Here is a 14181-nt window from a genome sequence, read left to right as displayed (position 1 = left end):
AGGATAAACAAAGAGCCAGGCACACTTTAAAACCATACTGCCCTTATAGCGTGTACACAATTTATGTAATACTTAGTATGTACAGTTGGCACTCCTATTGTTAACATTGCAGGCTTTTATTCCCAACTGCATAATGTAGATGTAAACGGTACAGGATAGGTGTCAAAAGCAATCGATCGATAATAAATCGATTATCAAATTAATTGAATCATCAAAGATTATTTGAATCTTCTGATTTCAGGCTCTTAAATGTAATAATTATCTGATTTCTCTATTACTTGATGAAATCTGATTTATTATTTGTGTTTAATCAAAATAAGACATCTGCAAACATCTGCTTTTACTTTGAAAAATTAAATTTGATATTTCACAAAAACATTTTTAAATAATCATCCCAGCCCTCCTATTTAGGGAAGGGGAAAAAATTCTGATTGCACCTGCATTTTAATTAACGCACCATCACGTAACAAATTCAGGTGTAATCAGGAAATGATTGAAATTCAATGCACAAATAATCTGCGATGCATGTGGGCTGGCGGAATAAATTCATGCACTATTCAGTCAGAATAGCTCTGTGGGTGTGCGCCAAAGGTGAGGAGGGCTGCCTGGGTATATACAGTGTTGTAGGTCTACAATTTTCCTCCAGTTAATCATAGATAATTCTCTTCTGTGGGTCTTTACGTTTTTTTTTTTTGGCGTAGAGCTAAATGTCAAACTATTTAAAAAAAGTCTCCCGTCCTATTTTTATTCTTATAATAACAACACTCATTGCTTCTCATTGTGTGTACAAAGGTTGTCCACGCATTTCATAAATATCGCTTTTATTTTACTTACATTCATACTAAATTTCAGTCATACAAACAGATTTAGAACCACTCTCTGATAAATGAGGCTCCCAGGTGAGCAGTGGCTCATTTGCATGATATAGTGCCAGTCTTTCAAAACAATTTTCATCAAGGGAAAAATCTGAATTCAAAGTGTGCGCCTTTATTTTTGAATATTTTATCAAAAGCTTTTAATTGTAGATCTGCAGATCACAGCAGAAACACAAATGTACACACACAAGCAAACAAATTGGGAGCTTCACTATGCCAGTGCACCTTTGGAACCCCGCAAGGAATTTAAAGCTGGAGCTGGCTGATGATCCTCTCCCGTCATGTTCCCCTGACCGCGTAGCGGCTTTTGTCGTCGCTGACAGGTTGTCACTGACGTCGCGTAATCTGCAGGGTCAAATGACTGACAGTGGCGGCAAGAGTTGTTCTCCAGTGGCAGGAGTCGTGCTGGGGGACTTTTTTCTCGCAAAGCCGTCAAGTTTAAATAAAGCACAGTGGCGCGGTAACTCTTCTTTAAACAGATGCAAAGCTCCCCTCCATGTCCCCCCGCAACTGCTCTATATGAATCCTTGTTTACTTGTTACAACTACATGTGTCACTCACATGCTTCAATACTAAAGCTCTGCCTCGAGCAGAATGATGCATTTTGTTTTATTTTCCACCACATCCACCTTAATGGTACCTTAAAACAAGTTTTGGAAATGTGTATCAATTTACCTGTTATTTTACAATTGTAATCCACCAGGACATTTCTCATTGTGTTCTCAATAGGGTTGTGACTTTAATTTGTTAATTACAATGAATTTATTACAAATTAATTTACACGTTAAAATAGGGGTCTCACTCATAGCCCACTGAGTAATTTTTCTTTTTGCACCCCTCTACTGGGCTTCACAGTTTATTGTAGGCGCAGCCCCCCCAAGTTTTTTTTACCGTGTCGTTCCGCTGGCTGCTTTACTTCCTTTTTTAAAAAAAAAATCACTTATGGGCTTCCATTCTACAAGCCAATGGCAGCTTTCAGGGAAATGTAAATCTGACGTGACGCCAAGAGGAATAAAAAGATCCTGCCACCCAGTCACAATCACATCTTTTTCAAAACCTGTGCTGAAGAGTGAGGTTGCCGACGAGAACAGCCAATTCAAGAAAAATGCCGGGCAGATTTTTTGGTTTGCACAGGGGCACACTGACACATATCGCTCATGAAATTAGAAGTCAGTACTCAGCTTGACATGTACCAGGGGAGATGAGAAAGAAAATGAGGAACTATTAATTTTCTGAATGGCTATTAAAAAAAGATTAAATTCATTGTACTTTTTTTTTCTTCATACTTGAACCACTTTTTTCGTGGCATACACAAACACCCAGACTCACCAATCTCCAGGGGCCCCAACATAATTTCCGTATGAGACCCCTATATTAAAAAAAGGAACTAATTTTAATCAATTTTGTGATTCAAACAATGCAGAACATTCCCACAATGTCATTACAAAGCTGCACAGGTCAGAGCCTGTTTAATGGCTGCTAAAAGAAAGGAATCGCCCACGTTATGACTAATCAAAGACAAATTTCATTAAAAGAAAAAAGAAACTAGGTGATGGAAGTGTTCTTTTGTGCAATTTGTGTAAGTGTTTGCATCCCCCCACAGTGATTCAAATGTCAGGTTCCATAGATATGAAGAATAGGTACATACAGGATGTGAGGTACCCATAAATTAATTTATGTTATTTGTTTATCATTCAAAAACATAAGCACAAGCATAAAAAAGAAGCTATTTTTTTAGTTTTACTTTCGGGTAGTTAGCGTAGGCTTTCATTAGGTATTCTATGGGAGTGTGTTTATTTTTCACTTTAGGAACAGGAAATCCATGTGCAATTTCGGTGGGATTATCAGCCGAGTGCAGCCTCTCCTCGAGGCCGATAACCGCACTTTTCTCTGGTCAATGGGCTGCCAACAACAGCTCACGGGATGGGCTCAAGTCAGTAAATACAAGCGATCACGGCTAATAATAGAGAAAATAGACATGAATAATTCATGTGAAATGGATTTCAACTTGTATTGGGGGAAGGATAATGCACCAGAAAAAAATGAATGAAAGGCTTTGGGTTGAGGTCAATGGTTTATAAAGGGATTCCTGCTTATGTTGTAGGCCAAGGCAACACAGGAGGGATAAAAGAACTGTAAAATGTGGGCTTTTATTTTGAAACTTGTGCTTTACATGTAGATTAGTACAGGCAAATTTGATTGATTCATTAATAAAATATGATGACATCTAACACATATCTACACAAAGCACCCTGATCAAATTCTCAAAAATCACTTTGGAAACTCCCTCGGTATACCAAAATGCACTTTAAAACATGACCAGTGCAGAGCACCGTTTTTTTGGATTACAGGTCGTCAAACTCACGAGAATGAGAGTAACCTTATGTCACAGATGGGTGAATATAGAATTTTTTATAGTATTTTCCATACTGTATGTTAAGTCTGTGTCCGTAACACCGCTGTGACATAAGTAAAAGGGCATGCCGGGTACCTTGATACTTGATTCTAAAAAAAGGCCAAAGCGCATGCACCAATCATCTCCTGTAAATCCATCCTATTTTTTTACGAAGGGGGATTCTAAAATAAAATCAGCTGTCACTGCATGCCAGGGCCTCACTGCTGAGCAGCACGCGGCTGGAGCTGGCCTCCAAGCTATTACATTGGTCTCTATCCAGGACTTGACTTGTTTTTTCAAATCAGTATTTCTTTCTGGAGTTCCAAGGCCCTTTGCTATTCAGTGGGATTCTATTGACAGCACTTGTTCAGTGTGTCCTAGGCAGAAGGTAAGCAGTCATTGTGAATTAGCGGCAAGCCTCTATAAAAATAAGCACGTACGTACAAACTGATTTCAGCCAAAGCTCAAGTAGAAGAGAATATTGGAAAAAGGAGACAGCATTTGTGCTTATAATAAATTGTTTTACTGGCTGGGAGATTGTGGTATTGGGTTGCTGTGCTGTAAATTCCAAAATGCGATATTTCTGACTCCACAAGAAAACGCTTTCTGTTTTCACTCAACAACCATCGCTGGCGACAAGCTCATCGGCAGTATTCTGAGAGTGTGGCGAATGAGAAACAAAGTGCTTAGCTGAGCACAAGGAAGCACTCCAGGGCAATCCGGTCTACATGTATAGAACTTATTCTGATAGATTTGACAACTCAATTATTGCGCCTGTTTTGCTTTCATCTATGAGGAGAAAATCAGCCTCCGTGGCTGACATTTCAATTAGTCCAGCTCATTTGTGGCGCTCTCGTCAACCCTCACCAACCAAAGACTTTGGTCCGTACTACAAAATTGGGTCGCTTAAGGCGTATGATGTGTGGGAGCCCCGAGAGGGAGCTGTGACACCATCGTGTTTAGTCCGGGCCGTATTCTTGCCTTGCCATGTAACCCTTAATCACTGAAATAACTCATTTGCCTCTGTTTCTCCTCAGCAGGCGTACGGCAGAGTCAGGGAGGCCACTCAATTTCTGAATTTGCACGTTTTAGCCAAACCAGCATGTCAATTTAAGCACTTATGGTGAATATAATCAAAGTGTATAACATCAGCAGAAGTAAAACAATGCAGATGACAGCAATTTCTAAGGTTTCCTGGCACCAACAGCACATTCGTTATTGAATGCCCATAATAATTAGGATAGGGCCATACTTTTATGTCACGCTCACATAGCACGGGCCTCTACACACTCCTCCCCGCTCCCTCACTAAATCTTTCCCTCTGCAAGAGAACATGATGCTGCGGTAACAGGCGCTAAATAAAAAGGCCCGAGGCTGGCTAGCTCACCTTTGAGCTATGGCAGTTTTGCCGACGACATACCATTGAAAGAGGCTGTTGTCACTGCCGTCATGCTTCAAAAATCAGGTCTCTGGCTTTGTGACAGCTCCTGACCATGACGTGAGCATACATCTCTGGTGATAGATGAAGGCGTTATGCTTGTGCTTCTGTCATCGTGCTGGTATGAGGTTACAAGACGGCCTCAGGTGTAGGATATCTGACCTATATTTATAGGATAGACTCAGTAAAAAACGGTTTATTTTCAGATCCCACCGACTGCCTATTACTCACCACACACTAACATGCCGTTCATAACAGAAAGCTTAAACTGGTGTCATGAGGACAGTATGTTTTTATCATGTGGTGCTTGAACCATAGTCATTAATACCACTCAAAGTCACTCTCTAAATCCGGTGGGGAACATTTTCCTTGTCAGGAGTTATTTCCGTTTTGGTCCTCCGAGGGCCATACTAGATTAATTGTATTTTTAGAATAAAATATTAATACCTATGATTTGTTTCACCAGTCACAGTTAAAAGGTTTTAGCAGACAACAAATATATTCACCTCTATGTAAGCAAATCAATTCACAAAAAAATAACCGCCCCGTTTCAAAAGAAGCTGGAGTGCATCCCAGCTGACCCACTCAAGAATAACTAACAAGACATTCACACCTAGTGTCTTCAGGGGGAAAAAAAATACCGCGACTTTGCATTAAACCTGTGCCGGTGAGGTTCATGACTGGGATGTGCTGTTAAACAAATAGTTTGTATAAGATCAAGTACATGATGTCTCTTTTTTTATTTACCTGTATTTGTTGATAAAGAACTTTTCTACATGTTTTTTAGTGGCAGACGATTTAATATGCCTTTTAAAATGCTAAATAAATCATTAATGATGAAAGCCAGAGCAAATCTAATCCTCAACCCAATTTGATGAACTTAATGCTGGATAAATGTATCAAATCTGATCAAAATCCAAAGTGAGCTAGGAAAACAACACAGTGTTTTCTATCCTAGCTATTTGTGTGAAAAGGAAGACTAACATCTTGGATCTGTTTCTGGAAACCGACCGCCATTCACACTCACTTTCAAACTGACGTCTGGAGGTGAACACTACGCCATCAGTGACTTCTCTTACAAAGATTATTCAAAAACTTTTGCTTTGGCAGGCAGCACTGTCAACCATTTATCCATCAACATCTCAGGAATTTCTGTGAACAGAACACATACCTTTACCAATTTGGTCCAGCTCTGAGCTAGCACTTTAATCAAGCTGCATGGTGGGGAAAAAAAAACATGACAAGAAACACACTGATTATTATGCAAGCTTTCTTGTGTAAAATGCGCAAAAAAATATTGAAAAAAAATCACATTTCCTTCTGAGATGTGGTGGTGAATGAGGCTGAACAGAAAAAAAGATCCTGCGTGGGAGTGGATCTAATCTGATCTGAGCTATAAATCATGCCTTGTACACCTTTTGTATATAATTTACAATGCCTTAAATAGTTTACAGCTCTTAGACACTCACTCCTAACTTTGGACGCTACGCTCTGTAGATTGTTAGTTTTATAAAGGAAGTGATTTCTCGAGTTTTGTTATAGCCTGGCCATAAAATTGTCATACCAATTCAAATTCTCAGTAGAAAGAAAGAAAGAAAGAAAGAAAGAAAGAAAGAAAATGAATGAATAAATAAATAAATATGATTGGGCTAATATGACATTTACTGACTTTAAAGCCTTGTGTGTTGAAAGTACAATGTACATACTGCACTACATAAATTTATGTATAGAAGATGCATAGCCAAGCACAAACTGAGCCACATAAGTGCAAGCATATTGGATGGCACAAATGGGATCTTCATTTTACCCCCAAATGTTTGAAAGAATCAGGTGCAGCAGCGCTCCACAAACTCTTCTCATGACTCTCACAATTCATGCACATATAGTGCATGTGCGGCAAAAACTGCATCTGATGACAAAAGAACAAGGCGTAGGATTTCAGCATGTTCAAAGGTTGCAGGTTTTGCCGATAATGAGAGAAAATCATTTTTATGTAGGTTTTTCCTTTCATCCCACTACATTGTTGCCGCGAGAGACCGAACGTGTTAAGAGCTAAAAGGTCCAGTGTGGGTGTGTGCTGAGACACGGTGAAGCGTTCTGTGTTGCTTAATGATGCTTTGTAGCGCAGAAAAGTCAAATGCAAAATCAATGCTCTACTCTAATTGGCAGTCCATGGGGGTGCATTGAGCAAAATGGAGACTCATAAACTCGTGTGTACTTATTGATGACTTTGTTACAGATTCTCTTGTCTTGAATAAATATAAAGCGTCAATAAGAAAACAGAATGCCAAATAACTTGAATAGTGTCTCTACTCAGAGCCCAAAAAAACCGATGACATTTTCATGTTTATGTGTGTGTGTAGCTGCAAAGGAGCAACCCATTCGGGGGAGTCGGGCTCCAGACGCCGATGACCGTGAGAGCAGCGAGTCTGTGTCATTAAAAGAGCGTCTGGCCATGTATCAAGCTGCTGTGTCCCACAAAGAGAGTACCAGCTCCTCCTCTGCGGCGGTAAGACCATTTAGGATTTAGGTGACAGCCAGAGTCGTTCACAAGCAAGTTCACAATTTTGTGAATAACTGCTTGAGCGACTCGTCCGAATGAAAAATGAAGAATAACATTCCGCAATGTAAATTTTCAATGAATTCAGGAATTTAATCATCTATGCTACATAATGTGCTCGTAAGTGCCAAGACGGAAAACCACCGCCCCTCATGCAGCGCTCACTGCATTAAAAACATCACACAATGATTGTGGAAAGCATATTACCACGTGGAGTCAGGAGCACTTAAGAAAACCATCGTCAGTTGACACCGAAAATTATATTACTTGGCACAGCTGCAAATTTGGTGATGAATGCGGACGACTCCGTAAAAGCACCTCGATCTGTGTGGTGGATGTCATCAGGTTTCGTTCATCGATATGACACCGATGTGAGATAATCTTTCTGAATTTTTGTGGAAACACATTCATTAAATGAATTATTATCATTTTAAAAATATTTTCATAGCACCAACGCCATTAGTGAGGGAAGGATGGTCACACACGGGTGCAGAATCTTGCTGCGAGGCGGTCTCCAATTGCCTACATCACATGGACAGGAGATCTTGCAGTTCACCTGCCAATGTCATGCACCTACCCCAGCGAGCAAGTCTATTTCCTTTCCACAATGTCAAACATTAGTTGTGCTCTTAAAGCAGTCACTTGATTACAGGGCATCTCAGAATGCCCTTGGAGAGCTCAAATTTACGTGAAATTCTTTTCAGAAAGGATGTGCTCTTAGTGCATTTCTTGTCCCTTCAAAATTGCAGTACACACAATTTCCAAACAGTCATCCATCCTTTTTTCTGCGTGCGTCACATAATAGCAGTACGGCTGGCACAGCTTCAAGCAAGATATACTGAATCATTTTCGTCCACTTCGCTGCTATAATAGCCAGAGTTGCGGTACCACAACCTCCCTGACCTCACTTAATGCTCAGTGTCAGGCCTCTTGTGGCAGCACTGACAGCTGAGAGCTAGGGCCTAGCTGCCAAATAAAATCTGCATGGGATCCCCCCCCCCCCCCCTCCCCTCTTTTTCCCCTTTCTTTCACACCTTAGGCAACTGTCATAGGTATAGCCACACAAATGTGTGGTGCCTCAAGAATTCCAATGTGCCCTGTCTATCATCCAAGAAAAAAACAACAACACCCTTTGTTGACATTTCTTGCCATTTAAAATACAGCATGCTAAACCCATCTGGGATTACATTGCACCACACTCTGCTCGCCAACAAGCAACGGTAAATGTGTGTGTCGTTAAATAACCCAAAAATCTCCATTGGCCACTAGAACAGTCCTTCAATATACTGCATATCCACTTGAAAACCTGGCGCCCCCATTCTCGTCGCACTGAGCCAAGATTCACAACACGGAAACGAGATGGTTGTCCTTTACTACTTTACTTTTGACCAACCTAATATCGGACACCAAAATCTGGCAGCTAATTGATATTGAGTTCAGTGAATGACATGCAGGTAATTGCAATGCTACAATGAGAGTCCATAAATGACTGTATATCCACATTTGCTAAAATATCGACTAAAAAGAATTTAAAGTGGGTATCAAACCTTGTCTATTTTGCTTCTGTAAAATATCATTGCTCAGTCGTCAATGACTGACAGCAGTTATTTTTTTGCTTGGAAACTATTCTTACATTTCACTAGATGCACCTAATATTTGATTGGAAAACTACTTCTAATCTAATTTGCTGTCAGTTCTTCTGCATATGAATCAGACTTTTGTGTTTTGAATCCTTGACAAACACACCCTTTCAAAGCATGCTACAAATCCCATTACATCAAATATTGTTCACCTGAGTTGCCGCAAGGACAAGAAATATTGAAACTTCAATATAGTAAACATGAGTTGCTGTTGAAAGAGCTGCAAGGACAATGCTTAATCATATACCCAGCTGCTTAACTTGAGTTTTAAAGTACATTTCTTCAGTCCCTTTCATGTTATAAGTATATGAACTGTACCTTGCCTTGATGTCCTTTCAATACCCACAGTATCTTTAAGCCCTCCAATGCATCCACTTTGTTTCCACTGGTCCTGTTAAAATTAATATGCATGTAAAATAATTTGCATAACACTATCATTGTGCTCATTTTGTTGTTGCATGTCAGAAATCATTTCACGTTATTTTATATTCAATTGAATATGCAAGAAAGTGATGCAAACTGTGCAAATGCAAGTTAAAAATTCTACCATGCAAAGCGACAACCATCTATCAAAACCACCTCGAAACGTTGCCAGCTTCTCTGGGCCCAAACTCATCTGAGATGGGCAAACATAAAGGAAAAAAAATGTGCTGTGGTCTGGCTAATCCGCATTCCAAATTGTTTTTGGAAACCATGAATGTCATGTTCTTCAAGCCAAGAATTACTATCTGGATTGTCATCAGCCCTAAAAGCCAGAATCTGTCATGGCATGGTTGTTACTCCCCATGGCGTAGAAAACTCGCACATATGTGAAGACACCAATCATGGTGAAAGATATATATAGGTTTTGGAACAGCATCCACCCAAACACTAACCCAGCCTTTTTGGATCATGCTAGCTATTTATAGCGCACCAAATCATAGCAGAAGTTTTCTCAGGGCACTTTTCAAAGACCTTACTTGTCACTTATTAAAAGATGAACTGAGTTCCAACTTGACCCCAAGTGAACCCGACACGAGCAAGCACTGGGTAACAGAAGCAAGGAATCCTGGCTCTTGGGAAGAAACCTTTAACAGACCCAAGACTCAATGTGGAGCGGCCGTCTGTTTCAACCAGTTGGGTTTGAAACTAGACAAAGACACAGAGAGGGAGAAAGAGAGCGCATGCGATGGAGAGAAACAGCGAGTGCACGATACAGCTGACCATCAATTCACACAAGGCTGACGCTAGAGGCCACAGGCCACATAAAAGTGAAGAAGGCTACACATCAAGGGTCGACAACCTTTTTGAAACTGAGAACTACTTCATGGGTACTGATTAATGCAAAGTGCTCCCAGTTTGATAGCTTACGCTTCTGAAATGACAGATTTGCCCCAAATGACCTTTCTGTTATTATTAATATTGAATGATATTCAATTATGAGAAGACACTGATTATGTTAATGATGATTGATTTGTAATGATTGAATTGTGTAGATAAGTTTGACAAGTTTTGAAAATGAAACTGAGGCCAAAAAAAAAGAATGCAACCACCAGCCTGCCAGCAATCCAGACCTCGTCTTTCTTTGAAAATGTGTGACGCAGAAACAAACCGTTAGATACGACAACAGAGACTCAGGACTGCTGAGCAACTGAGGGTGTATGCCAGACTGGAATGGGAAAGCAATTGAGGTGTAGATGGGTAAATGGAGCAATATGAAAGTTTGATAAATATCTGACGCTCCTTTTTTTGTGTCTAATCTTGTATTTGCCCAAATAATGCCCCTGGTTTATTTTAATGCACTGTTAAAAAAAAAAGGGAAAAAGATTGAGCGAGTCAATCCCACCTAGCAGCCGGGCAATATGACGTTGCCCAGGGTGTCTGGACAAATTGGTTTATAAAGCTATTCGAAGCTTGCTTAAATACAACATTGTAAGAAAAAAACGTTTTTCGAGACAGTTTTTCTTGATAAACCTTGTATTTTTCCTTCTGAGGTCCCCAAGTACACTTTCTACTGTCCTCAGTTCCCAAACAACCTTTTGAGTGTTGTTAAGAGAAATAGTGAGTCTAGACAGTGAATAATATGCCCCTGTCCCAGCCTTTTTGGGAATCTATTGCATCAGACATCAAATTAAAAATGACAAAGTTGATCAGTTTGAACATTTTAAGAGTTTGTACTGCAGTGAATTCAGATTGAAAAGGCTTTGCATTTTTTTTACATATGATTTCAACTTAATTGGAATTGGGCTTTGTAAATACTTTGAACTTTCTCTTTTGATTTCTCTGTTCTTTTGTATTGATGTATTTTGTTTTCTCAGGTAATGGAGGAGTCTGAAGCCTGCTCACTGCCTGGTGGCCTGGCCAGTGTGAAGAAACAGTTTGAAAATCAAGAATTTGCCTCATCGTCTTCCCAGTCTAGCAGCACTCAAGTCCATTTTCAGCAGAGATCTGTGCAGGTGAGAAATGTTGTCATTGCCATTGTTGATGAACCCAAAAGTATGCAGTAGTACACTCTTTTCGAATTTCTCTGTAATCCGAGTGCGTGTACATTCTTGACACCGATTGGCTTTTCCCATGAACCGACGTGGAAGAAGAAGAAGAAAAAAATGAAGTCGGTACAAAAATATAGTTTTCAAACTATAGTTTACCAATCACGGAAGCGTAGATAAAATAAAGATGTCTGACTGACAATAATGATAGACAAACCGATGGACTGTCAATGACAGATTTGGTCGGCTTGAAATAATGGCGCTCTGACAATGACGGATGGAGGGCCCGGCCGCAGGCAAATGACGACTGACGGACCAGCAACATTTACTGAACGCACACTTCTGCCCAACACTCGGTTCTACACAGCATTTTATTTTTATTTTTTTGTTGCTATAGTTACATACGGCTAAAAATAATGGCCGAGACAGTCATTTTTATTCAAATAACCTGTAACTGAAAATCCCAGGTGCTTGTTCTCCAGTGCATATTCACCAGCATTATTAGCACTTAAGGCAATTTAAACAATGATAAATGCTTCTGACAGAAATGTCTACAGCAGTTTTTCAAGTCCTTGGAGCTGCTTGAGAGAAGCAGCAGGTACATGTTGTTGTCAAGTGTGTGAACCATCCAGGAAGACAATTGGCACGAACAATGTTTTAGCCCTTATCCTGGTTAGCAAACTCTCCTCTGTTTGTGTTTTTCTGGTCTTCTCTGCATTTTCACATTTTGCGTGCCACTGTAATAAGTCAAACCCCATTTTTTAGAGCTAAACTTAATTTTACCTCACCATTGTGTAAGTAAGTGGAATTAACAATACTGTATACTGGTCAACGGGACATTTGTGGCTGCTCGAGTGCAGTAATCTTTATTTGGATTTCCCTACAGTTATTTATTTGTGTAGGCATTGCATTCGTAAATTCACGTGGTGAGGGTGATATATTTCTGTTAAAAAGTTCCCCTGCGGACATAAATGTGGCCATTTTTATTTGTCAATCAAAGAGGTCATCATCAATGTGGATCATCTATGCACTACTGTGCATGCAGCAAATGCCAGAACACGTTAAATCTCATCCCAGCGAAGCAAGGTCAGATCTGGCCCTCCATTCACTCTCCCCATCTGTTAAGTGAGATGGAAAGCAGAGCGGATGCACTGAGCGTAAAAGACCTTGCTGAGTGCTAAATTTTACATTGAGGTGTGTGCGAGGAATGTCTGCGTTTGTTTCATCGACTCAATGCTCTCCCGCCTCAACAGAAAGCACTTTACAGTCAGATTCCCTTCACAGACATTTTATCCAGGATCTATGCCATGTTTTAAAGCTTGTTGAACATTCCAAAGATATAATCCTGACATAAGTGGTTTCAGGAGAAGAGGCTGTTTCTATCGTGTTAACTGCAAAGGAGACAAGCTCAAATCCTCTACCACTTGCTCACACGCCTTTGATTTGGCTAATGTGTTTTCTATACAATTCAAATAGAAAATGTAATTCAAACTCTGCTGAGCAGCAAAAAAAAAAAAAAAAAAACATATCCACAGACCATGAAGGGCTTCTTATTAAGCTTTATGAAAATTACTCTCCGGCTGTTTCAGCTTTCAGCAACTATGTGGTGATAAAACCGAGGTTTATAAGCATATACTTATATACTCATCAACCGCACATTGGCTACAGTTTAATGACAACAGTACAAGAACAGCATCAACGTGAAAATATTTGCACCACACACTACAGTACAGTTGTGGGAAAAGAGAAAATAAAACACTGCTCTTCCAGTATGACAGTTCATTTGGACCTCACTGTGGACTGCAACCATGAGAACAATTTTTTTTTTTTTACGAAGCAATCACTGCAAAATCAGATTTTTCTTTGCACATCACTTTTAGGAGATGTCATTTGATTGTTCCAAACAAAATGTCCACTAAGCGAATGTTGCGAGTGCAACAGAGATTCAATGTACTTTTCTTGATTGGAAGGAGGTTTCCAGTTCTTCTGAGCTGACTGTGAGAAGTAGTGTCAGAGAAAACGTCCCCTCCGCAATCATCTTTCAAAATCAGCAAGAGGTATTTGAGTCGCACCCATATGATTCTGGACTTTCTGCTCCAAGTCCTGAATATTACAAGCATACTAAGCAATTCATGTGGTGTAGATCAAAAACTTGTGACTGTGAACATGTTCATGTTTTGCCTTCTTCTGCAGGTAATCCATGATGAGAGCGTACACCATAACAATGTGGTCGCAAGTCACGGAAAATACAATGAAACAGGTTAGTCTGCTCTTTGTCTTCTATATCATAATGATCACATTTCATACCCTGCACATTAATAATACTGTACATGAATTAGCCGTTTGGATCAATGTTCAATGCACAGTAAAAAATGGCAACGTATGAATGGTAAAATATCAGAAAGGGGAAACGGAGAAATTGCCACTGCATGGTTCCAGAAAATGAAAGTACCCAGGTTTTTAATGAAAGGATTTACTTCATTTATCTTTCCCCTCACTATGAAGGACTTAATGAGGCAGCCATCTTCTTGTGTCTAATTCAGCTAAGCCTGTCGGAGGAGAGGACCTACCAAAGGTTTCCACGCAGTCTTTGAAGCAGCAATATGAAAGAAACATTGAGGAGGCCACACCGCCCAGTGAAATAAAGGTATTGAATGAGTTTTATAAAACTAAGTAGAGAATGAGGCCACATGACATGATCAGACCTTCCAAGCTGACCAACAGCAAACTGAAAACAACATTTAATTCATTTGAGAAGAGATTGTGAATTTGTTGACATGACTGTCATTTGGAATGACATTGTAA

At 39.9% G+C, this 14181-nt stretch overlaps 1 protein-coding gene across 3 annotated transcripts in view; it reads left to right on the top strand.

The window, feature by feature from the left end:
- The window catches only part of xirp2a (xin actin binding repeat containing 2a), a 31385-nt gene that overhangs the window by 6641 nt on the left and 10563 nt on the right, over positions 1-14181 (top strand). For all 3 annotated transcript variants that reach the window (XM_085910726.1, XM_085910716.1, XM_085910734.1), the window contains exons 3-7: positions 7072-7217; positions 11206-11343; positions 13347-13433; positions 13570-13636; positions 13920-14023. In XM_085910726.1, the coding sequence (XP_085766852.1) occupies positions 7072-7217; positions 11206-11343; positions 13347-13433; positions 13570-13636; positions 13920-14023 (542 nt within the window). The remainder of the gene's footprint in view (positions 1-7071; positions 7218-11205; positions 11344-13346; positions 13434-13569; positions 13637-13919; positions 14024-14181) is intronic.

The sequence above is a fragment of the Syngnathus leptorhynchus genome, chromosome 1 (genome assembly GCF_054491065.1).
Source record: "Syngnathus leptorhynchus isolate UIUO chromosome 1, UIUO_Slep, whole genome shotgun sequence".
Classification (NCBI taxonomy): domain Eukaryota; kingdom Metazoa; phylum Chordata; class Actinopteri; order Syngnathiformes; family Syngnathidae; genus Syngnathus; species Syngnathus leptorhynchus.
This window is presented reverse-complemented; position numbering and strand designations above follow the sequence as displayed.